We start from the raw sequence: 25,031 nt of genomic DNA on the forward strand, positions 1-25,031 counted from the left end.
GTTTTAAGGGCAGCACAAGACTATTTCGCATGCCAATTGTTCGCACATCAGTTAGACTTTGGTCAACTCCCATTGTATCTTTGCTAGGCCCACTGTTAGCAAGTGCTATTATCATTAAACATTGAGCCAGCGGTTACCACTACATTTTGTATGGATGGTACCCATGCTAAATCTACCTATGGATAAAGATGTCAAAGCAAAATTAACACCTGATAATGATTGTACCACCAGTAAGCGACAATCACAATGGAATATTTTAGACAGATTTACAACTTGTCTCTGCAATTACCTCAATTGCTGTACCCTAGAAAGACTACATTAGGTGAAGTTACCTTATTCTTATGCTTACTTAGAATTGAAGAATGTGGCACTGGTATGTTCATAGTGATAAACATACATGGCTAAGGGCACTGCATAGTCTTTTGGCTGAAGCACATAGCAAGAAATACACACCAGAATAAAATTTACACCTGCAGTGGACCTGCTGGTTTCTCCAGAAAATATATGTAGACCCCCAACAGGGAGTGGCCTTTCACCAACTTTGTCAGAAAAACTGACCACATACTTTCACTTATTCACATTCTCCATAAAATTAATAATTGAACCCATTTCAGGTCAGCCATGGTCAGTTCTTTCCCCTTAGAATAGTGTAATATACTTACGTGAATCAAAATACAGATTTGGACAGACAAGGTGCATGCTTTAACTTGGTTTAAGCACATCTTCTTTGACTAGATACACTGCCCACGAGAAGTAACTACTAAAGAAGCAAGAAAGATGAAATCAGTTGGGATGATATAGAAGAGATGAAAAAGATATTCTGGGTTCATCAACATAAACATTTTTGCCCCCCGTCAGTATGTACTGTACTGAAGCAGGCAGTCAGTTCTCTTTTCCCTCCCACAGTCACAGGTTACTTTTCACATATGCATAGCAGCACTCATTTCCACCTCAAGACAACCAAATAAGTGTAAATGACACATACCGGTACCAAAGTCCACAATGATTGTAAAACCGCTCCATTTTAGCTGCACCGAGGAGCTCTCCTGTCAGTTGCTCAAACTCCGAGTCAAACTGACCCACTCACCAGGTGGAAAGGGGTCACATAGCCCCAAGCCAGGAAGAGACACTACCATTTGGCACTTCTTTACCAACCAAATCACCCTTAGTTAGTATATAATCACATCATTAACCTACACAAGGCAGGTGGTCTAGAAAAAGTACAAAGATTAGAACGTTTAAAGGATTCTTTTTTTAAGCTCCTTATTAGTAATACTAATAGTCTAAGGCACTACAGTGCCTTGTCAGCAGTATTTTGTAACACATATTAGGATGCCAAGGGATAGAAAATTAATGTTGCATTATTATTTCGCTATTATATCGCGATATTGACAAAATATGACCCTACTAGGAAGCCAAAATCTAAGCCACTTTATCCTCCTATGCCACCCATACATCCCGAAATGAGCTGGACAAAAAATATATTGAAAAAAATCTGTAAATACAATTTCCTCACTAATAATGCAAATAAAACTAATAATCCAAAAATTTTTGGTGCACCCAATTTTTTTAAGCTGGGTGTACCCGTGCACCTAATCCCCAAATTGTATTTCGAGCCCTGTCCACTAGTCCCTTCTTGCATAACCACAGTATCCTCTTTCATAACATAACAACACCCACAACATACCAGATCTATCTACTAGTACCACTCATAAAATTTTGTGACCATATATTCTTTATTACGAAAGATAAAAAACTACTGCAATACTATAAGAAGCTACGAGGGGGTCCAAAATCTATATTTTGTACACACCATTAAATACTGGTATCAAGACAATCCATCCAGGCCTTCTTGATAAGGTATCATGCTGACTGAGATACACAGTCACACACACACACACACACACACACACACACACACACACACACACACACACACACACACACACACACACACACACACACACACACCAACAAATACAAACACAGCTGCCTTAAACATATCTTCCATGTTTAAAGGAGGTAATGACGCAGCAACAGAAATATGTAATGTTGTAAAACAATGATATTTATGTTTTCATCATTCAGATGTCATAACAAAAATTTGATGTCCCTTGGCAGCAGTTGACCCAAATAAGGTGGGTTTGGCAGGTTTTTGCTAGGGGCGGTTGAATTACCGGAAACACAGCTTTTTTTAAGACTACTTCTTCTTAAACATCTTCAATTGAGGTAAAGCAATACGCTTTTTTTTTCAAATAGCTCAAAGTACAAAGTAGCTTTGCTGCAGATTGGGTTTTCAGCCAGGCACACCAGGTCACCTCTACTCTTCTCAATAATTGTGTATACAGTAGAAGCCGCTTAATTGCACGGCCCATTTGCCAGTAAATTTTGTGCAATTATCCGGCTGGTGCAATAATGCGAAGTTATCTAGCTGGGCCGCATTGTTTGGGGATTTGGGGATTCCGTGCAGTTAATAGAAGTGTGCGTTAATCCGGTGTGCAATTAACTGGCTTCTACTGTACTATGCAGAGGTTTGACACCTGAGTATAACAGCTGAAATGCTGCCCCCTATCGGTACTGCAGATAACATGTCATTCTCTTGCACATAACCGCTAGATTCAGCGTGAGCTGATGAATCTAACATTTTCAGCAATCGAGGCTGTGTTATATTTTGGAAGAATTTTTTTTAGTCCAGGCACATTCAAACAAGTTAACTATGGGTGAAAAATAATGGAAAAGTATCGGTAACTTATCAATTTGTTTGGTTGATGGTTTATTTCTGTGTTTTCATAGAAAATTTATGGGATTGAGTGTCTGCGTGAGTGTGTGCGTGTGCACGTGTGTGCTGCTGTTCTGTTCTTCCGATAATGTCCATCTGCCGAGGAATCGGCAATTACTGACATGTTTGCCAGATATGAAACAGAGCTGACTTGGTCCATTTATTTCTTCCAAGTAAATTGACAACAAAATGGAGTTCTGAGGCTCAAAATCTAGGTTGCACCCTGTGCAACCTGAGTTTAGCAAAAAGTTGCACCAAGCAAAAAGTGGTTGCAATGTGGGTATTTTGCATGCTGTTAAGTGTGTGCACTTATCATTTCTTTGAAAATAACAGTTTAGCAATGTGATTTTGATGACCTAATACCTCCTTGAAATAGATTTTATGCAAATTATTTGTTTTCCATCATCAACATCTATCCACATACCAAAAATCATGAAAAGTCATCATTTCTTTCTGGAGTTAACGTTTATAATCCTCTTTGGAAATTCTTGACCAAATGCTCCTTCAAAAAACATATGTCACTTCCTACCGAGGACAAACGTGCAGTACCAAGGAAAGTCGTTAGGCGGTCAAACCCTACCAATACAGCAAATATGAAGACTACATAATAACTTTATTGCAAGATCATGCCGTGGGCTAATTGCAAAGTAAGACAGTGGTATACAGAACATGAACATGTCACATATGTGGTATACAGACTATGAAACCAATCTATCCCGCTGCTGCTCATCTGATCATCATCATCATCCTTACTGCTCAGCCCGTAGAAAAGCAGGATACTAGCAGCTGCACAATGACCAATGTTAGTGCAAACCAAGGGAAGGAATGGAGAATAATGAGGACATGTACCAAAACAGGACATGTGAAATTTAAAGGGGCATTCCACTCCAGAAGGGAGTCTTGTTTTCCAATAGATAATGTGGCAATGAATACATAATCAGCCGAATTCTGTGGAATTCACCATGGGATGAATTACGTGATGTGTACAATAATGACACTCACTAAACCCATGCAGACCCTACCCATGCATCCCCTATACGCATAGACACTGTGTTTATCGTACATATTTTCGAAATAAATGAGGTACGCTAAGCATACCGAGAAGGCAAATTGCTCATAAGATAGCAAAGAATACAAGAACAAGACGAGTTTCTAAGCGAACCTGAAATTAGTTTTGTAACCTTACCTAAAAGTTTTGCATTATTCAGCCATAGGATTAATTCAATTAGAGGGTACTTGGGGAGTTTAGTAGAAGACTGAATGCTTTTGAGCTTGTGGAGCAACTGGGTACTTTATTGTATAATGTGAAGTAGTGACTAGTATGTAGTTATCACTTCCTAAAATTAATATCTATCGGAAAATAACACTCCCATGTGGAGTGGAATGCCCCTTTAAGTGGTGTTCAAATTCTACAATACAAAGGACGGGGGAGGGGGGCAGCTTGGAGAATCTTGTTGACTGAAAGACAAACACTACAGAAAATATACTACCTTAATGAATTTTAGTTTTATTTTTCATGGAGGTTATCCCCATGGACTGAAAATAACGTACTGTTGGCTTAATTTGCAGAAAAGAACAAATTATGAAAGACTACATATTTGATGCAAACCTCAACTGAAAATCTCAACGTTAGCATGTAGAAAAAAACTGCTGTACAAAATTGGAATTTGGTGACAACTTTGGAATCTTAGCCACAGTTTATTCGTTTGTGAAACTTAAAAATCGTGATATCGTGTCAACTGCTATAATATACACAATTGTTTATGGGTGGCATGGCAGAAATCAAAGAGAAAGAGGAAGTGACCACTGTTTCGTGACTTCTCCTTCCTAACAGTTGAGTTAAAGAATAAATGTTAACAAGAACGTTTAAGTACTGCATATACCATGCATTCAGATAATAAGATGAAGGAGAGGTGGACAAGGCAGTGTGAGGTAAACATGGACATGTGGGAGGGGAGGGGGAGGGCTGTTGTGAAGTCCACCTGCCACCATGTCCCAGTTGGGACGTCCCAAAAGGAAATAGACGACTCGTGTTGTTTGATCATCCGTTATAGGAGGTGTATCATCTATAACTGGAAGCAAATTCACCGCGCTATGATCCTCTTCGCCAGTTCTGTGCTGTTTTACCCCTGCCATACCCTCCCCCCAACAAAGAAGTCATATGATCACAATGCATTGCAACATACACGAAACCACAAACATTGCACTGCGTACCTTGGCTGGACTTGCCGACTCTTCAATTCGTGAAACACCGAGTCCTGCCCCGACTTACTAAGATCTGGAAGATCCCCTTCGTTTTTGAGATCAAAGCTCAGATCAACACCTGACTCGTCTTGCATCTGAAATCCTTCTTTACGTGAATTTTGAACCAAATGTTTTCACTTCCTCCCACTCCCCTTGTAACTCTATATGCCGACTCTGCTACCTTATTTTTCCATGCTTGGGAGGAACGAAAATTCTTTCCGTTGATTGGTGTATTTGTACCACGTGGCTTAGAAACGTCATCTAATCAGAAGCGATGATTGGTACATTTAGAGTCACAGGACTTCCTGTGTGGTGACGTTTCTAGTCCGAAATAGGCATGTGACGTAAATTTGGCGGGAGTTGCGACTACTGGACGATGAACTTTTGTATTTCGTCAGAGCTCTATTGTTCATGAAGCATATCCATTTTTATAGCCCAAGCAGATTTGAGTTCGTACCGACAATGTCGTAACACGGATTTTCGTTTTTATTGGGAGAGAAAGAAAGAGACTATAAATAGGTATGACGACAGACTAGGGGAGGTCCGTGCCCTGTACCACCCGGACCTGGGGTCAGGCTGATACGTCATGGACGTACCCTGCGATCAATGGAGCAAACAGGTGGAGCCAATTTCGATGCGCAGCTGCAAACGAATATGAGAATACTACCGTTAGTACTGCATAACAAAGGATAGAAGGAGTGAGGCCAACGAATATAGAATGATGATGAATTCAAATGTTTTGCAATACACGGCTTTCTGCTTTTTGGTCATCGATGCATTCGCGTCGCATCACTTCAGATCCAAAGACTTGTCATCAATTCGCTGCAATTGCCATTTTTAATTGTTAATCTTATATTGTTCAAGCAGAGTTCACACTGTCTTGCTTTCACTATCACAAGGCTGTAACGTTATACATATACCATCCAAGCAGAGGTTTAAGCATAACCTCCAGCCAAACTGGCTCCAAAAAAGAAAACCAACAGAAAAACAGAAAGAAAAAAGAGAGAAAAAAGACTTCGAAAACAAGCCGGAGCCTAAAGTGGGTATCGCAAAAACCGGCGCATGCCCAGTGAGATACATCTGCTTGGACACTCTTTAGAGAGTGGTCTGCTGGTTTGCTACTCTGGCTACGCTTTGTTTCATAAACCTGTTTCGGTGCGACACCTTGCGGATGGCGCTTGAAATATAACCAGTGCTGGTTGATTGGTTGATAAAGGCATATGGTATTGAAGGGCAGGTCGTGGGTGGTATGCTGGTTGGAGAGTGTAGGGGTCCTTTCCGGTGTCCAATGGTCGTACACCTTGCTGGGGAGCTACGTATACTGAAAAGGCGACGTGCTTCGACTTGGTAGAGGATGACCACTCCGCTTAAAAGTCAGGTTATAGGGCCATGCGCTATCTGGAGGATGTCCAAGACGTTCCACGATATATTAAAATCGACCATGAAGTCAAGTGTTTGTTTAGCTTATGATCAAAGGCTCATCTACGCCTACGCCAGGTAACGTTGCCCACACTAGCTAGGTTGAGGATTCTTGAGCCCTCCTTGGGGTCAAGTGCCCTCCAATAAGTGCACGTGTGTCTCTTTGATTTCATCATACAATCATGTGATCAAATTTATAGCCTCCTTCGCAGACTTCTTAGAGTGCTAACGTTTTTTGGGGGGGAGGGGGGGGGGGTATCGGTCATGATTTTACAGGCTACTCCAAGGAAACTATCTCTCCCGGCATTAGAGTACCTAGCCCATGTGTTTGAACTTCGCGAATCGGCGCTCTCACATAAATAAACACCGGAGCTAGTGCGTACTCTGAGAAGTCAGCGAAGGAGGCTACCAAACGCACTCGGTAACGCCAAGGACGTTATATCAGATATCGTCCTTGGTAACGCGAAGTCGTATTGCACAGCATTTCACTTAGCTTGCTGAGATATTGACAATTTTGGTTCGCCATGAACACCGGTCTGTGTGTGTATATCCTGCATACCTTTACTGCCATTATCATCAAGTACCTGATGGGAGCACACATACTACGCCTTTTCGCTTCATATTTTCTACTTACTTATTTTTCTTTCCTATGACGATTTCCTTTATCAACCGTATAGAATAAAAATGATTCTATGATGTGAAAACAGCAGTGAGTGCCAGCGACATTTTAACAGCAATGTCTGGTTGCGTTGTAAACGTGTGTAGTTAAAGCTCGAGCGGCATAACAACTTTAATAAATTATATGGCATTTTCTAATTAACAACTTCTTGCATGACTGACTATAGGTTATACCTTACTTATAACGCTAAATAATAACAATGGTCGACCACACAGTTTGATGTATATACAAAAAACAATTCCGCCAGAACTCCGACTGATTTATTGAAAGTCACTGTTGACACTCACGTGTTGTGTTGGAACAGGTCAACCTTCTTCCCGTCTAGCAGGGACGACAGCAGCGAGTTGGCGCCTGCTTCAGTCTTGCCCCCGGGGACGGAATCACCCCCTCCTCCGCAACATGCTTGCTTTTCCTCCGGCTCTGCCTTCACTTTTACCCCGAACGGTAGTTTCACCATCACGGTATCTTGGTCGGCGTGTCTTTAGTGCAATATCATGCAAGGAGGACTTAGAAAAACAAGTTGGGGTCCAAAGTTTCGTCTGGAGTTATTTATAAAGGCGCCGGAACTTTCATTGCTTGTTTTCAAGGTGCAGGTGGATAAGGTGGGGGCGTGTCTGTTTACCTTTATCACATGCCGTAGGTTACGTTACACGAACAAATTATTGCAACAGCCTGAACAGGTCCGGCACCACGATTCAGATACTCCAAAACATTTGGCACCGGCTCAGGATTAAGCAAGAGTGTCCATATAAAACTCTAAAAGATGAACCGGATGAAAACGGGCCAGACAGTAGATTGCAGGCTTCCTCTGTGTGACCTATTAGATCATAGATTCGTCCACAGATGTAGTTCAAATCCAACCCAGCCAACGAGCGTCAATGGAGCCTTCGAACAATGGAATCTGATCACGTGTATACAGTCAGTGAAAATTCCATAGCTTTACGACTTACAGCAGCTCGTATTTCATACTATTGAAATGCCAATACAACGTTACGTGACCGTAGACACCTTGAACTAAGCTACCCAACATCAGAACACTGGACGTTCACTCGGACGTCCATTCGGACGTTGCACGGATTGGGTCAATACAGACAGAGTCATCTCCAAGCAGACGTTGGAGGGATAAGTCGATTGATCGAATGAAACGGAGCTGTAAGAAAACGTTTCAACCTTTCCTTCCTGTCAGGCTGGAGGATAGGACGAGGGGCGTTTCTAAATATTGGCCATGAGAAGTTACCGGAAGGTCAACGCAGAGGATGATTATGTTCTTGACGTCTGAAATATTTGCGTCTGGAACATTTTAATGCTCGAGATCAGAGGTACGAAAAGACACGTGACATGTGCATGAAGAATAGCTCTTTTTAGATTTTATTGAGCATATATTTTGTGCTTCAAATCCAATATGATGTTCGCAGATTGCCCTTTTCTTTAATTGAGGACATACAGGTGTGTTCTTACGGTGCATTTGGCTTTTTATGAGCATAAGGAGCAGTATGTGGAAATACTTGCATACTAAACTTGCACATGCTTTGTAGTCGAACGTGATAAAGCTAGTGCAAGATAGCAAAGCATATCTACAAGTTTCTGGCTGCCCTTGAATAGACAATGAGCTTTGTTTAGTTTGCAAGTAATGGCATACAGTCAACGCATCGGCAGGAAATGTCAATAAGCGCATGATCGTACTGTTTATTTAATTCGCCTGACGCCAAATTCCTACACAACATCGCACGAGTGGCCGGAGTGCGTACTGAGATTGCTCACAGTTGTGTCCGGCCGTGTCAGCCAATTAGCAACCTTGGCAATATGTAGGTTCAAACAGCATTGAGGAAGTACAGTCTCACGGGTAACGTCTTATCTTCTATGCCAGCATGTCCTCCTTCTACAAGATTTTCACCATCTAATAAGAAATGGAAGATGTTGGTAGCCCATGACTAGCTTGCTCATTGTTGTTGCTACTTGCGTGTGGTCTTATTTAGGGTACCATGAAAGAACATGGTTAACCCGATCAGTCGCTAACTGACAAAACAAATACTTATTAATAAGTCGCTGTTGCAGCACATTTCGTCAGCCTTGAACTCGCTGATGCCAGCTGGAGGTCAATGACCTGATACTGGCATCACATTTTGTAGACTAACACCAATTTGATGGTACATATACCAAAACCTTTACTGTCAGTCTTTTTGCCTTTTTAAGTCTAAGTTTGTTTTTACTTTTAGACCAAAGAAAATTGCAGCGAACGTCCTCTAGCGTATCCGCAATCAATTGCAGTGTCGAGCGTCTGTCGTCGGAGAAAAAGGTAACGTTAAGTTAAGGAAGTTCCTCAGTTCGCTTTCTTGTTTTTTGCGCGGTTGTCAAGAACATATTACTGCCTTGAAAATACCATCAGCTTTCTCCGGAAGTCTCTGCCGCGGTCACCTGTGCTGTATCTAAGGGCCCACTGTCAATGGTTGCCATCTTTCCTAGGCCTTCTACTGGTTTCGTTTCCTCTACACCCTTTCGCAACTTCCATTTTTGCCCATCTTTCATCAGGAACTCTGGGGCCACATCCGCGGCCACGTACCCGGCTCCCTTCCCGATCATGTTGCCGATGACGCCACCGATGACCGCCCCTAGAACCGGGACGGGAATCGCCATCTGTCCCAGCGTGGCACCTGCCACGGTCCCGCCTCCGGAGAACACCCCCTTCGTTGCGTGCTTCGCCATCTCTCCTGCAAACTGTCCACCTGACAGCTTCTCCTCACGCAGCTTCTTGACAGAACCAGCCGTGCGTCTGGCGAAGGTCACCCCCTCGAAGGCGGCAGTGAGCCCGATTCCCGCCGCGGCACTCGCGCTACCTGCCTGCTTCTTTATCAGTTCTTTTCCAACAGCCTTCACGGTGACAAATGTTCCCTCACCTGCTATGATCTTGATTTTCTCTTTTGCACCACTCCCAGTAATAGTCTTCTTTTTGGGTTCCTCCTTTTCCAGTATCCAGTTGCCTTCTTCTTCGATACATTTTGGGTATTTTGCTTGTTCAGTTGAGCATTGAATGATGGAATCTATAGACCTTTCGTACAATGGTGAAGCACAAACCGTTTTCGGTGTCTGACTCTGTCCGGTGTCACTGTGGACAGATTCCTGATCTTGGTCTTCTCCTGTAGTTCTGAGGTTTGCCGCCAGGATGAAGGACCATGCAGGTGGTACTGAAGACATGACGTTGAGCCCGGCGACTACAGGATTGGTGCTGTCCAGCAGGACGAGGCAGTGTCTCCGGACATAGTCCTGTACTGGTCGGATATCTGAAACACAGTAAAATAAACAACACAGTAACATGCTATTAAAGCTGTAACGGTCCTTATCAAGTTCACAAAGTCTGTAGTTATCAGTTTCTGTCGTTCCAAACGGCATAAAAAGGATGATACAGTGAATGCCTATAAGTTAAATGGGATTTATCATCGCGGTGGGGAGAAAATGGAGTGTGACGGTTACACGTTCCCGTTGACGCTATAGTCACATACTGTACAGAAATGGAAACACAGCTTTTAAGTTCGCGGTGATGTGTGAGCACGAAACCATCGCAAAAAGAATTACCTGATTGAAGATTATCGTCATAGATCATCTGTAAGAAACACGTGCAGAGATCCTGTAGGCATATACAGCTCCTCAGCACAATAGTCTCCACACCCAGACACCTCAGTAGCTCCTCAGACACAAGTGTCTTCTGTAGCATCCTATCTAGCCGGCCAGTTTGATGAGCACTCCATAATCGATGCAGAGCCTCCACGAACTCGGGAACAACTTCAAGGACAACGTCTTTGTCTACGGTCAAGTTCAACACAAGTAGGCCGTTGTATTGAAAGCGGTAGACCACATCGTCCAAGTCCGGCAAGCTCTCGGCAAAGTCATCGAGCATGAGGTCTGTCGGTGCTGGAGCCAGGCTATCGTCATCCAGCTGTCGGTATGCAGACACTGTGATCTGTAGAACTGAATATAAACTTGACATTTAGGTTTGTCAATGATGGTTTCAAAATAACTTTAGGACAACAATCATAAGATACCGTTTAACTGTTGATTCATTACTCCATGTGCTGATCTCTGTATGACAAGTTTGGTTTGAAAGATAACAAAATCAGTTGTTTCAACCCACCTGCTGGTTTCCTTGACGAGATGTTGATGTCATCCTGACACTGGTAATTCTTCGTTGAAAACATTCCGCCACAATAGTCATATTCTCCGCTATCCTCGGAGGGAGGGTTTCTTCTAGACCTGCTTCCCACAGTACCCGACATAAGGAGATTTTCACCTAGAATGAATCGTAACGTTATGTTTGGTACAGGTAAGCATGAGATGGTGATTGAACTTTCTCCGGAGATGTCGCTTGGTCAGCTCGGGAGGGCTCAGACTCCTTGTCTTTTCGTTCGTAGAAATTCCTCCAGCTGTTGCAAATCGATCTTCAAAACTGATAAAGCATGCAAAAGAAGCACATCTGTAAAAGTAGTCGTTCTTTACAATTCCTACAACACTACGATGATGGCATCACTGGTATGTCAAAAACGATCACTGAGCTAGAACCGTTGTTACGATTTAATATCCAAACATCTGCTTGAGGACTATTCTGAAATATGCCATCCTAGCATCCTGGATGAATGGGAGCAATAAACCAGTACAAAAGCTGCATGTCTCTCAAAACTAATCCTTACCTTCGGCACCGGCCTTCGCTCCTTCCGACTTCCTCGCTGCTCTCATTGCGGGGACAGTTGTGGCCGCCACTCCGTCTGGGAGTCCGTTAAACACGTAGACCACTTACACCTTGTTACACGTCAAGTCATCTGAAGGTTGGACCGGGTCCAGTCATACCAACTCACAAACTGCAATCAGGAAGATTACATCCACTTTCTGCATACATCTATGTGGGCGCATGGTGCACAGCCTATTCATCTTTACAGTATGCAATACGTCTGTAACTTGGACTGCCTTGTTTTTCTTTTCACCCACATGGCAAGTTTGGCCTGTCAGCGCCCCGATCGATGCAGGACGCTTCGATTTCATTAGTGTAAAAGCTTTGCGGACTAAACTCAACACTCAGCAGCTGGTGGGTTTTCGTTTATTAGAAGCGGCATAAACCAGAGAAACATTTATCCGCACATAATAGGACAGTTTACGTCCGGCAGTTACTGATGTAATCTTTTTGTTGGATGAAATGTGTATTCCTTGATAAGACTTTTTCATCTCAGTTTCGAAGTTGCTGGTGAACACCAGCGTAGCTGCTTTATATTTGTTATGGCCAATGAACCGGTTACAAGTTTTTCTTACACATGATGTGAAGATCACACATTCGTATTACTTTATAAATGGGGTTCTATATTTGTTTTAGCCGGTGCGTTTTTTCCTTTTTCGTTTTCTTTCTAATGCTGTCAGCAGTCAATCAGAGCTCAGGATAGATATTAGTTATCCAGAAAATATGAGCGATTTTGACCAACAAGAGCTTACGTTAGATATCAGCCGTTCGGCAAAAATACGAGTTTCTACTCGCACTATAGAATTAGTCTAATGGTATAGCATGATTCTGTTAAGAGCTAGGTCAAATAAAAATAAGCAAGGAAGTGCTCTGTTATCATTTCTTCCGAATATTGTAGAACTACAGCAATACAATGACATGTCAGTACTTTATGTTCTTTGGTGCTACAATAAACAAGGGTCCTCGTGACTTTCACATCCACAAAACTGTAACATCTTTAATATCATCCATACTTTAATTCATTGCACCAGTACATTCTCTTAATTGATACATCAACAACTTGTCTAGATTACGTTTACTTTCTTTTATCCATTTTGTTCTTACGCATGTATGTTGACATTGTATTTTCAACTGTTGTTTTATAATTTATGTCTTTACATAAGCATCGTGCTTGCAGCCTAATGCTCACAAAATATATGTGAATAAATAAGAATCAAGCAGATGTCGCTTTTTTACTCGCACACAATACTATAGGTTAAGTCTTGTGGTATAGTATTGTGTGCAAGTAGCTTGACAAAAGCTACAGGGAAAACATTCTGCATTTTCGCGAGAATGTTGCCTTTTTACTTATAATATAAAATTGCCAGCAGAAAACATGGCCCACCATATGGTAACTCGTTCTTCGATGCCGTTCTTTTAATGTCTATGAAAACAAATGCCATATACAGGCGGTTTTTCGGTAACCTCACGTGAAGTTCACCTCTCATGATCAACTGCTCCCTTCGCTGAATTCGTCCTATTTGCGGCTCCTAGCGGTTTAAGCAAACATAGCAACATACTGGACCAGACAGGTCGACAAACTTTTTTTCTTAAATTGAACACCCCAACCCAAGGCTGATTTACGATCCATTCCCAGCACCGTATGTTGCATCTCAAGCCCCTCTCCTGCTCGTGGGTCTGTTGACATGTTTACTCCTCCGCGCCTGGATGATTTGCCCAGCCTCCATCCGTCTCCATTGGCGGGGTAACACAACGCCTCCTCGCCCCTGCGCCATGTGCACCCCGCCTGCCCCGCGCCAACGTGACGGACGTGAGTTTGCGCTGAAATACGAGAGACTCTTGCATAGTTGTGGTTGGAAGAGAGAGGACTGAATCAGTCAAGGATCTGGACAGCTCCGACGAAGGACACGCTGTGTAAGATGTTCACTCGGTAAAAGCATCTAGTAGTGATCGACACTTATTATAAGCAGTTCTGTCCACCGTACTGATACACAAGTATCAGCTCATACAGCTCTTCACAGTTACGTCTCGACCAAGCTGCAATGAATACGGACACCGACGAATCACGCGCCTGACTCAGAGAGATTCCTGCGGATCCCTAGGAGTGTTCTCAGTGATGCTGAATGTCTTCATCAGTACCTGCTAACTGACGGATACAGTGGTGAAGCCGCACACAGGAGTGGTGCATGTTGTTGCTGTTGTTGTTGTGAAAGTGGAGATGACCTCTTAACAAGCTGCTCTCTTATCCTGTGTTTTGTAACGGAGGAAAGTAGTTGGGCGTTGACTCAGACAGCGTGTGTCGGTGAAGTTTTTGGAACGACCAAAACTTTCTCACGACTGGATGTGGAAGGAAAACTTTAGCAACTGTGCAATTTTACGGCTGGCTATTCAACCGTCTGAACCGAGGAACCGTTTAAGGGAAACCATCGGAATACATAACGGAATACGGAACGTTCAAAACTCATCTGGTAATATTACTTTAAAAGTTCTGAAGAAGTGATCAGCTTTCCCTGCCAATCAGAGCCAACCCTACCGCCGGCCGTGGACAGCGAACTTCTGCTTTCTCACATTCCTTTGTTTGATTGTTCAGGGATTCCTGCTCTATCGGATTAACCCAGATATCGAGCGGTCAGAAATCACCCAGTGGTCAGATCGAAAGGCAACACTTCTCTGTCTTGCACCACTAATATCCGTTGGAGTAACCTTGTCGTAAGAGATCAAATTGACCAGATCTAAGGTCTAGAGGAAGATCGTAAAACTTTGAAGAACAAACTCCAACGTGAAAATCACCATGCGGGCGGAGGAGATGGTTGTGTGTGTCCTACTGCTGGCCACGTTCTGTATATCTACGGTGGACACGAGTTGGTGGTAAGTTCTTTCTTTGATTCTTTCTTCCCACGTTGATGTTCCAGGATTCCACCATACGGAGCCTGGTGTTGGTCAGTGGTGTGTGTTTTGTCAATGGCCAAAAGCGTACACTGATAAACATGTTAGTTGACAACATCTGACCGTTTCGTACATGTTTTGGTTTGGCGTTTGTTGTGATCTACTTTTGTTAAGACGCAGTCGTCCCCTGGGTTCCGATGACTAGGTTTTGGTACGGATGTGCCGTGAGTCATCTTGTAATTTCTTGAGAGACGGAGAGAGCGAAATCAGAAATATGTTACAGACCGTTTCTTTGTGACTTATCTAAGTTCTTCAAACGTTTGCGCAAACTTAAGGTCAGTTCTAGGCATACCATGCTCTTCGGAAAACACTATTTTCCACAGCTTTCTAAGTTTACTGCGCCTAGAATAAAGGGCATAGCATCATACATAACATACATACGTTACAAGAAAACTAAATCTTAAGTGTAGGATTAAAGTCTAATGGTAGAATGGTGACTGACTTAGAGACCGAGATAGAGTCTAGCAGTAACATATCGTTTTCCAGCATAAGTGGGCATTTTGGCTTTCTCTTTCCTCGCCACCTTTTCTGGCAGTTTGGGTCAACATCTCCTTAGCAATGCCAAACACGCGGGGAATCCTGCCCTGGAAGTTTCGTTTGTGTGCGAACTAGTGAGACAAGAACATCAGATTGGCAGGGCAGGGCCCCAGATTAATTAGCGATTTGTTACACGATCTCTCAATCAACCAATTAGTGCGATTGATAAACAATGGGCACTAACGCTAGTGTCATAGGGCAAAACAGGCGACCAAATAGGGAATGATATGTTCACACACTGGGTTTTGTCCATATGAAGAACTATTGAACCTGCATACAGTTTGAGTTAGCGGTTTGTTCTTAGGACAAAGCTTCGCAAAGATGTTGATACACGGGAATGTATAAATGTCACTTTTCTTTTGATTTTGTTTCTGATCTGCAATATCTGTGATAGCCGGTGTATATGCTATATGCATGTACTTAGTATTTGTTGTTCTTCTCGCTACATTTAAGAAGTCCCATGTGTCAGATTCGGTATTCGAGTACTCTTTCGAACATGGTAGACTGAGTGGAAATATTTCTTTATATACCAAACAACCATATCAGAAACAATGTACTACAGGCTCTGATTTAATTTTCAGATACTAGTACTCGTTTTCGTACAATATAAAACAGTCCTGGAGACCCTCTTTATCTTATAATGTGACTTTGCGATCCGGGCTGGCCAATGTGACGTCCCGTCCTGTCACGTCTTAGGCTCTGAAGACAAGAACGGGACGGGTGGGATAAAGGAGGAGACAAGCTGTCAGGGAGTTCTCCAGGTCCGCAAGCTGAACAAATATCTCGTTTGTACCACAAACAACTTCAGGACCGCATAAACTTCTACCCTTAACGCTTAGCAAACCACAGGCCCCCCGCTGCACGGGCACTTGGTCCGCTTGTCTTTGGCTAAAGATACAAAGTAGCTGTCTGAAGTGAACTACTTCAGTCAATTAGGCGTCTCCCGATGTTGATAATCCTATGTTAAGTGGAAGACAAGTAGCGACGTTTTAGCCCTCTTGCTATTGTCTATAAGCTGTTGACCTACTAGCTCTTTTCATTATAGAAGACAAAATGCTTCTGGGGGTATCCACGTACACGTTTCGTTTCCTTTATTACTAGTACTAGTATGATGTCGACGGTCTACACTGTCATGTATTATCATTGGATTTCAACGGGTGCGCCCTGAGAACTGCACTGATGATATTTTGTGTGAATGTGCTTTTTCCTGTTGCCGTTGTCCTTATGTAAACGCTAACAAGGATTACATAACTTTAATAAACGAATATATCAAGGACAACACAGAATATGTATTTTGCCATACACATCAATATTTCAGTTCTAAGAAACTTTCCTGCAATGATTAGCTTCTGTCTAAAGATCAAGTTACTGAGATAGCGGTTGTCAACCGAGTTGTCTGGCGTCCAGGCGCTTACAATGCGATTTGAGGAGTCTCAAATTTTGGGCATAATTTTAGTTATACATAATATGCTACCATAATAATGATCAATGTGGCACAACTTTCCTCACTGCTATGGCTTGAGTAGCTTAAATCTCCACCATGGCACCATGGTCCCTGAAGCCAGGACAGACATAGGAAAGCCTGGTTTATCGGTAAGTCTCATCTATCCACTAATGGAGTTACTGGTCGTGACATGATGTAATCTTCTGCATCATCTCGTGCAGTGTGGTAGACTGACTCCCACACCGCGCAGCCGACTAGTAATCCTTCTCCCATCACCTCTGTCATCAGGTTCTTAAGCAGGCTGGACATCAACGTGCTCGGTGCCCGCACCATCTGTGACAACATCCCTGGCCTGGTTCCCAAGCAGCGCCACATCTGCCAGACCCACCCCGATGTCATGGTGTCCATCGCGCGCGGGGCCGAGCTCGGCGTGCGGGAGTGCCAGCACCAGTTCCGCGGGGACCGCTGGAACTGCTCCACGGTGGACAGGGACGCAACAGTCTTCGGCAAGGTGATGGACAAAAGTGAGTACGAGAGACAGAAGCTTGTATGCCCTGGTCTTCAGGTTGGAGATTAGCAGTCAATGAAAAAGTGCAAGGGTCAAGTCTAGTTTACGTGACAAGGATGCTTTTAGCACCGTGGCGTTGATACGTGCAAGAATGTAAGGATGACTCTTCAACAGTCTCTGAAAGAGGCTAGGGCAGGTATACTGAGAAACATATAACTCATTCACTGTCATGTTGTTTTGGAAACAACTCTGAGGGTCATTTGAGCCATTAAACAGGAAAAAGGGGATTTATTGGATTGTTTTATTATCCTTAACATTACCACACAAGACACATTCGGCTGGTGTCCAAATACGTGACATTTAGCTTGCTCCAGATGTGCCACCTACATAAACTAGGAACAATGTTGTACGTTTTGTACACGCACCAAACTATTAAACACCAGCGTGTGCGGCCGGCACCTTTTGGTTCGGCCAACATCAAACTTTCACCGGCACCAATCTATAAGACATTCCGCGAAGTAATACAAACACATATGTGCAGCCCAAATGCCAAATCATCTTGTCGACATGGCAACGGGGTAGGCCTCAAAAGGCAGTGCCGAAGAGATAGAATGAGTTGAAATGTTTTGGAAGCAAAAAGTCACTCTGCACCCCCGGATGGGTGTACCCCTCCCATGTACAAGGTTAAGATAAACTTCACCATGGGTCAGTAAGTTTTCCACAGGGGTATTTCTTCACGTGCCACAGTGCTTGTCATCATTTTCTTGGCAACCCAAAACGATGCATTGGTCAAAAATGTACCACTCTAGTTACAGCACGCGCGGTGTAATAGGTAACATAATGCATTACCTGTAGATCAAGGTTTAACTACTCACGTCACGATTTGCCCTATAAAGTATATGTTTACACACGATACAGAATTTGGCCCCCAACAGGTGACCTAAAGATCTCACAACTGGCAGCTCGAGCTTATTGTAGATGATTCAGTCGAGGCCCGAATGAATCATTTACAAATTGAATGAGATTTCGAGGTAACTGTTTTACCTTGGACAACGACTGGGTCAAATTATCACGGAAGCTCATCTGTGTTGGTAGTAATCATAGTACATGTACAATGCTAAACTTGTTTCCATCACTACGGTGTACTTGGATCAAATAGTAAACAACCACTGTCACTAATGACCAATCACCTCAGAACGTGAACGCGCGATAGTTACAGACATGTGACCAATGTTCAGCTCGTCTCCAGAGGCTGTCCGTGGTGATCCTTGACCTGATTCTTCATGATGTCCTGCAAGTGGTACCCAGAGTTAACGGTCCCACCATGTACAACATGAACATGTACACGTGTTCTTGGCTTATGTGTAGCGAACAGCATCGACACACGCAGCGAAAACGTGCGAAATCTGTGGTACCTCGGATGTAGGAGGATTAGCAGGTGAATTTCCTAAGGTCTTCATTTAATCCCTTGATGACTACAGCAACCATCTGGACTAATCGGTAGCTTAATAGCATCGGTTTTAAGGCTCCTAAGTAGTATGCAAAGCTGTGAAACCGCTCGATCAGTGATTTGAATCATCGAAAAAAGGGCGAGGCAAAAAGACCGAAAACTGTCTCATCATACATGGACGTTTCATATTCAACTTCAGCTAATGATTCGAATTTCGATTAGGCCGCATTAATTGGTCCTCAGTTACGATGCAACGATGCAAGAACTGACTGAATGAGTACAATCTGACTGGGCAATCTTTGGGTAATATGCGAATGAATGAATACTAGTGCATTGTAGTTTCGTATGTTAGACATTTTCCTCAGCACGAATATGATGGGAATTGTTCTGCAGCAGTGATGGGAAAAGCTGCCTGTGTATGTAAAATCGGTTTGACCCAGAGGGCGTGGTGACAGCTTATAGACAAAGGCTAATCCCCCTGGCTTACAGGATACTAACAGTGGCTAAATCTCAGGCCAAGTATTCACTAAAACTAATTCAAAGAACAATGTGACTGTCGTCTTTGAAATAAACGGAATTTAAAGCTTTTGGTCGATATAGAGTCAAGGATGGGTCGTCACTCATCCTTTTTTTCTTTAATCAGTATCTAGGTATTGGCTGTCACCCCTTAAGCCCCCTTCACACGAGAGCACGAATGAGCCGGAATGCCGTCGGAATAAAAATTATTTTCTATTCGTGGCAATTCTTGGCAATTCGTGCTGTAATCTAAACATTCGTACTGCATTCCAGATATACGTCCCCGTTCTTCTGGCTGGCTCGAAAGTTTTTGACATGTCAAAAACCGTCGAGATGCATTCGAAGTGGAGAAATATCGAATGGCATTCATAGTGGATTCTAAGTGTATTCTAACTATTCTAACTACAGTCTGGCCGCATTCTACGGCATTCCAACATTAGTCGAAACATTCTTATCTCATTCGATGGAGAACCGAAACGGCAAGCCATCTCGAATCCTGCCAGAATGTGGCCGAAAGAATATCTCGAATGCAGTGAGAATGTCTAGAATACACTACGAATTCACAGGAATAGAAAAGGATTTTCATTCTTACAGCATTCTAGCTCATTCCTTCTCGTGTGAAGGGGATTTAAGGCCCATTTGGAATACCCACTCGGAATGGCACCGAATGCGGCAAGAATTTTGCAAAGTCTTCATACTGGCTAGTTCGGCTTGATTCCAGCTAATTCGATTTCCGTGTGAAGGCCCTATTAGTGGTGCCGTACTTGTTGTTTACGCTACTTGATAGGTGATACCTACTCCAAAATATTACAAGGTTTCTTCATTTATCTAATTTTTTTACTGTCATATTACATTGCACGGCATGAGAATCAACAGTGAAATGACTATGACAAAATTATGTACGGATACGGATATGCCGCTAGTGACGCTGAAAAACAGTTATGTATGTCACTCTTAACGTCCGGAAGTAAGTATCCGATTTTTATCCAGTTGTAGATATTGAATTGCGTTCAAATATGGCAATAATGTGGAAGTATACAAGTTATGAGGAAATTCGTCAAAATCAAACCAGACTGGATCGAAATTGTCGTAATCCCGTGCAATGAACTGACATCCAGCTGTACTTCTTTAAAAAATACAGACACATATATTACTTTCTTGGGTTAAACATTGTAATTTTCGAAACAGCTTAAGTACAACTTCGGTATAAATTTCAGCAGCAGCCTGTCACTGACGACGGTCATTACTCAAGGTTAGAACAACCGCGGCTGTGCTTGGTTGCACTTTTAACTACATGTATACAGAGCAATAAAACGTACTGTTCCTCTCCGGGCAACACATGTATTACCATGTAGGAACAGTTGAATGAAGTACGAAACCCTTACTGACGATTGCCCCCATTATAGTATTAGTTTGCAATGCTGAAAGGACCATGTTAAAAAGCTATCTATCTAAAGCCAACATCTGGACAAGAATTGGAGTGTTTAAAGACAGATGACTATAGACTTTGACACCCTAAACCCATTTTCGCGAGTGTTTCATCAGTAGTACTACAGTGCGAGTGCTTTGGCGCTGTGGTTCTGGCGAGAAGCCAGTGTGCTGCCGTCCAAGTTCTGGAAGTCCTGAAGGTACTGGAAGCCCATCTCGGTTGATGAATAGCTCGTGGCGCAGGTTCTGTGGTACAGCAACACGGTCAACATGTCCCCGCTCTGACCCCCGGCCGGCCCGGCCTGCATCTGTCAACAGCCGCGGTAAGGGTGCGCTTCGGGCAGAGCGTTGGGCAGCCCTGGCGGTAGTGCCGTCTTTCTTGTGCCAAACCATTCCTGTCTATCCCGACATGGGATAGGCCATTCGATATATACAACGCCGTTCTTTGGAGCATCTTTGTGATAGTGAATTTTAGACTCGAAATTGAAGCTGCAAGTTGGTCTGGTGCTGAATTGCAACTTTTCAGATCGGTAGGACATTGGGCCAGATTTCTGCGCTGTCTCGGATACATTATCATTGAGAAAACACACTGAGACAAGATTTGAGAGGATATAATATTTTACACATCAACGAGACATTTCCATCTATGCCATGTGACAGTTTTATGGGTGCCTTTCTGCAGGTAGCCGTGAGGCAGCGTTCGTGTACGCAGTCTCAGCCGCCGGAGTCATGTTCTCCATCACCCGCTCCTGCAGCCTGGGCGAACTGCTGGACTGCGCATGCGACCCCAAGAAGCGGGGATTCAGCGAGGACTCCATGGTCAGTCCATTTGTTAACGTTATCAAACATTGTCTCTCTTTTCCCTATCACATATTGTTACCATCCTTAACCGTGCCATACAATATCTTCCCGATCGATTCTATGTTGTTAATCAACTTTAATCAAATGATCATATGATTGACCAGGTTCCACGAATCGTTAGGATAGAACAAGGAGGTTAAAAATCAAGGATAGAACAACTTAACACGTAAAACTTTTTGATAAGCGATGTCTCCCTTGAAGAGTTTGAGAAGCATCTGAGTCTAGGTCTAGGCTTTGTATATAACTTTGTAAACACCGGGATCAAGCTAGATTATGGCGCCATAACTTATAGTCCCTCATTGACTTAACGAGTAGCCGGTTGAACGTTTAATACCTAATCCTCTTCGCTCCCTTTGGTGGAGCATAAGACACTGACTTCCTCCAGTCCTTCCTATCTTGGGGCATCCATCTAACTTAGCTTCGTGCCAGGTCTTTCGTCCTGCCTTCATCTCCCCTTCTACAGTCTTCCCCCAGCTCCCTAGAGGCCTGCCTCTGATCCGTTTTCCTTGAACGTTTAGTACCAGGTCTATATCCCTAAATTGGTAATTGCTGTATTCCAGGGTGAGTTCGAGTGGGGAGGCTGCAGCGACAACGTCAAGTTTGGGGAAGGCTTCACGAGGAAGTTCGTGGATGCGAGGGACCGGAGCCAGAGGGACGCCCGAGCGGTCATGAACATGCATAACAACAGGGCAGGGAGGAGGGTGGGTACGTTTTGCCTCACTACATCGTCAGGACTTCACTCAAGTCTCAGGAGATTCTAGCTGATGCGGCAACCGTCTTTAACAAACCGCTGGTTCATTATGCTTGCAGGTCATGTATGACCATCCCGCAGGCTATATGCCGATATCTAAGGGGGCCTACTGAACAGTTTAGCCGATGATTTGTGGATCTAGTTTTAGACACGATCTATCAGAGTTGTCCACTGGTGTTGAAACCTCGCGTGCAACACATGGCTCTTATAACCACCTGTAATCTTGGTTTTTCATCCGTATATCCTGTTGTGTACAGGGCGTTGCTAAGAACATGAAGATGGAGTGTAAGTGTCATGGAGTGAGCGGGTCCTGCACTCTCCGCACCTGCTGGAGGGCAATGGCGCATTTCAGGTACGGTCACCGGCACACTCAATAACTCTTCCATTAGTATTACAGTCACATCTCTTATCATCTTTCTTATCATCTCTGTCTTTAAAATAATTCCATACATGAGTTCCACTTTGAATTCTATACACCTGTCAGGAAGGTGACGGATTACCTGAAGCGGCGGTATGACGGGGCGGTCGAGGTGACCATGAACCAGGACGGCACCAGACTCATCGTGTCCGACAGGAACCACAAGACTCCCACCAAGTCCGACCTGGTCTACTTTGAAACTTCCCCGGACTACTGCCTAGCTGACGATGATACAGGTACATCCTGACGAACTTTTGAATAAAGCTAGGGAGGCAGAAAAAAAATCAACATTCAGAGTTCACAGCTGTGCAAAAATATATGTAATCTTCCACCTGATGCTGTAAATCCATTTAAGTCCAGGGGGATTAAGTTTCGCGGTAGCAAGACAATGGAGTGTTTGCGGTGGTTTTAAGTTCGCGGTAGCGCCATATTCTCTAGTAACACACATTTGTAGATCTTTGTACTGTAATGGAAATATTCGCGGTGGTTTTGAATTCGCGGTAAAGCGGCTACTGCGAAAATTGCAAACATAAAACCAACGCGAACATTTCTGCAGTATTGGGTGGGAAGATCTTGAAGTTTACCTGCCTTGTCTTTTGACAGCAAGATGGGCATGATCAGCTGTCAGAAAAGTAGTAGTGTATGTCATCCCTCACCAATTCGACGGACGTAGCTGTTGACATTTCATGATCACCATACATGTGCATTTTGGCTGTAAAAATGCCGCATGAACGTGGCCATGTTTAATACCAATAGGTTTTATCATCCCCTTTGATTGCCTATTACCTATTGTTTGAATTTTTGTATATCTGCATGCAAAAGTTCATGAACACCAAGATAAAATCTATCCTGGCACTCACTCAGTCACTGGCTCTCTTCCGAACAGGTTCCCTTGGTACGGTGGGTCGGCAGTGCAACCGGTCGTCCCTCGGAACTGACGGGTGTGACATCATGTGCTGTGGTCGGGGCTATGACACCACCAGGGTGAAAAGGTCGCGAAAGTGTGAGTGCAAGTTCCACTGGTGTTGCTTTGTCCGATGTAAGGAATGCTCCGAAATCATCGACGTCTTCACGTGCAAGGGACCCAGTAACGAATTTGTCACGCCCAATCAGAGGCAAATCAACATTCCAACGTCAAGAGTTATCGACCAATCAGATAACATCTTCCATGGTTCTTTTCATGGTCCAGGCCAATCGAAGGCGAGCAATGCGTTGGCAATACCTCGCATCAGCCAATCACAGCATGAGGACACGTGAGTGACAGCAATGTGCTCTGAGGGTTGGAGAAATGAAGGAAAAAGAACTTGGTGAACATAATCTAGCAAAATGTGTAAAATATTCCCTTGAGGTTATTTTCATATTATTTATTTCTTTTCCCTGGTCTTCATTGTGTGGTTTGACTCCTGAATTAATTGATAACTTTTTGCATCATGTCTTAACTTTGCATCATGACTTAACAGTCACAGACAGAGAAGCAAACTTGGTTTACTTTAACATTACATCACAAACGATAGATGAGAAGAAATATCATTAAAAACCTGCACTGGTTCCTGCTGTCAAGGTAGCAGTTCAATCAGTAAATGGGTGGCTGTAGTATTTCTACATTTTAGTTTTATCTACCTTTATACCTTTGGTAGACAAGGCTATGTGATTGGTCTATTATAAGCTTGAAACACATTTAATGTCATACTACACCATAACAGCAGTCTACTTTTCATCAAGACGGACGGAAGCAAGGTAATCAAATTTGTGTATATTGTGTTTTTGAATGGAGGTATCTACCCAGAGTTGGGATGTTCCTGGGAAAGGTGTGAAATGTTATAATAACAAAAATAATGACCTAAGCAAGTTTAATCTAACTGCCTCATCATTACACATATAACTTTACAATAATGTAACCCCAAGTAGTGCTTGGTCATATGTACAACTGCTGTTAACATTCTATAATATGTTGAGTTCTTTAGGGCAGACGGTATGGATTGTGTGGAGAGACTTTAGCAAGACATGGGTGTGTAAATAGTGATTTTCTTGCAGTCATTACTGAACCATTTCTTCCTACTTGTGTTGAATGAATACAGTCATACTTACCTTTAAACGAGATGTGAAAATGTTTTGATGCCCTCAAGTTTTTGTTATGCCATCTATGGCCATCATATAGTGAGAAATACTAAGTAACAAGCAGCTACTTCCACTCCATAACTAGATGGTCAACATATAACTAATGCCACAAAAGCATGACAAGGTAACAACATTCACACTTGCATTGATTTGGGCTTCTTCCCAAGACAGATGGGCAGGGATATGCAACAATAGTCACATCCCAATAACCAACTG

The 25,031-nt window shown here is 43.2% G+C and overlaps 3 protein-coding genes across 6 annotated transcripts in view; 1 reads left to right on the forward strand and 2 right to left on the reverse strand.

The window, feature by feature from the left end:
• Positions 1–7,644, reverse strand: part of LOC118415416 (microphthalmia-associated transcription factor-like) — a 30,269-nt gene extending 22,625 nt beyond the window's left edge. Inside the window, exon 1 of one of the 3 annotated variants that reach the window (XM_035820026.1) lies at positions 7,409–7,644. In XM_035820026.1, coding sequence (XP_035675919.1) covers positions 7,409–7,578 — 170 coding nt within the window. In that variant the 5' untranslated portion in view covers positions 7,579–7,644. Of the gene's footprint in view, positions 1–4,993; positions 5,229–7,408 lie in introns of those variants that run through there. The other 2 variants (XM_035820024.1, XM_035820025.1) reach the window with 2 other exon arrangements.
• A 1,772-nt stretch (positions 7,645–9,416) lies between these two features.
• LOC118416913 lies at positions 9,417–11,427 on the reverse strand. The gene is made up of 3 exons (XM_035822199.1): positions 11,248–11,427; positions 10,692–11,084; positions 9,417–10,399 (listed from the first exon to the last, which is right to left on the reverse strand). Exons 1-3 carry the CDS (start codon positions 11,387–11,389, stop codon positions 9,504–9,506), a joined length of 1,431 nt encoding a protein of 476 aa, XP_035678092.1. The 5' UTR covers positions 11,390–11,427; the 3' UTR covers positions 9,417–9,503.
• Positions 11,428–13,354: 1,927 nt separating this feature from the next.
• LOC118416575 (protein Wnt-2b-A-like) lies at positions 13,355–24,795 on the forward strand. 2 transcript variants are annotated; one of them, XM_035821730.1, is made up of 7 exons: positions 13,355–14,706; positions 17,054–17,289; positions 21,350–21,486; positions 22,089–22,229; positions 22,537–22,631; positions 22,764–22,933; positions 23,584–24,795. In XM_035821730.1, exons 1-7 carry the CDS (start codon positions 14,630–14,632, stop codon positions 23,952–23,954), a joined length of 1,227 nt encoding a protein of 408 aa, XP_035677623.1. In that variant the 5' UTR covers positions 13,355–14,629; the 3' UTR covers positions 23,955–24,795. The 2 variants fall into 2 exon arrangements, with proteins under 2 accessions (XP_035677623.1, XP_035677624.1); XM_035821731.1 differs by lacking the exons at positions 13,355–14,706; positions 17,054–17,289 and adding an exon at positions 20,666–20,990.
• The last annotated feature ends 236 nt before the right edge of the window (positions 24,796–25,031 follow it).

Source organism: Branchiostoma floridae, chromosome 5 (assembly GCF_000003815.2).
Source record: "Branchiostoma floridae strain S238N-H82 chromosome 5, Bfl_VNyyK, whole genome shotgun sequence".
NCBI classification, from domain to species: domain Eukaryota; kingdom Metazoa; phylum Chordata; class Leptocardii; order Amphioxiformes; family Branchiostomatidae; genus Branchiostoma; species Branchiostoma floridae.

What these genes read in the sequence shown, in the direction of transcription:
- LOC118416575 (XM_035821730.1), top strand. Translation starts at nt 14,630, where the DNA reads ATGCGGGCGGAGGAGATGGTTGTGTGTGTCCTACTGCTGGCCACGTTC. An exon ending in CGGCAAGGTGATGGACAAAA is followed by an intron (nt 17,290 to 21,349) that starts GTGAGTACGAGA and finishes GCCTTTCTGCAG; the next exon opens with GTAGCCGTGAGGCAGCGTTC. An exon ending in ACAACAGGGCAGGGAGGAGG is followed by an intron (nt 22,230 to 22,536) that starts GTGGGTACGTTT and finishes TGTTGTGTACAG; the next exon opens with GGCGTTGCTAAGAACATGAA.
- LOC118416913 (XM_035822199.1), bottom strand. Translation starts at nt 11,389, where the DNA reads ATGTCGGGTACTGTGGGAAGCAGGTCTAGAAGAAACCCTCCCTCCGAG. An exon ending in CTCGTCAAGGAAACCAGCAG is followed by an intron (nt 11,085 to 11,247) that starts GTGGGTTGAAAC and finishes GTTTATATTCAG; the next exon opens with TTCTACAGATCACAGTGTCT. An exon ending in TGACGATAATCTTCAATCAG is followed by an intron (nt 10,400 to 10,691) that starts GTAATTCTTTTT and finishes ACTGTGTTTCAG; the next exon opens with ATATCCGACCAGTACAGGAC.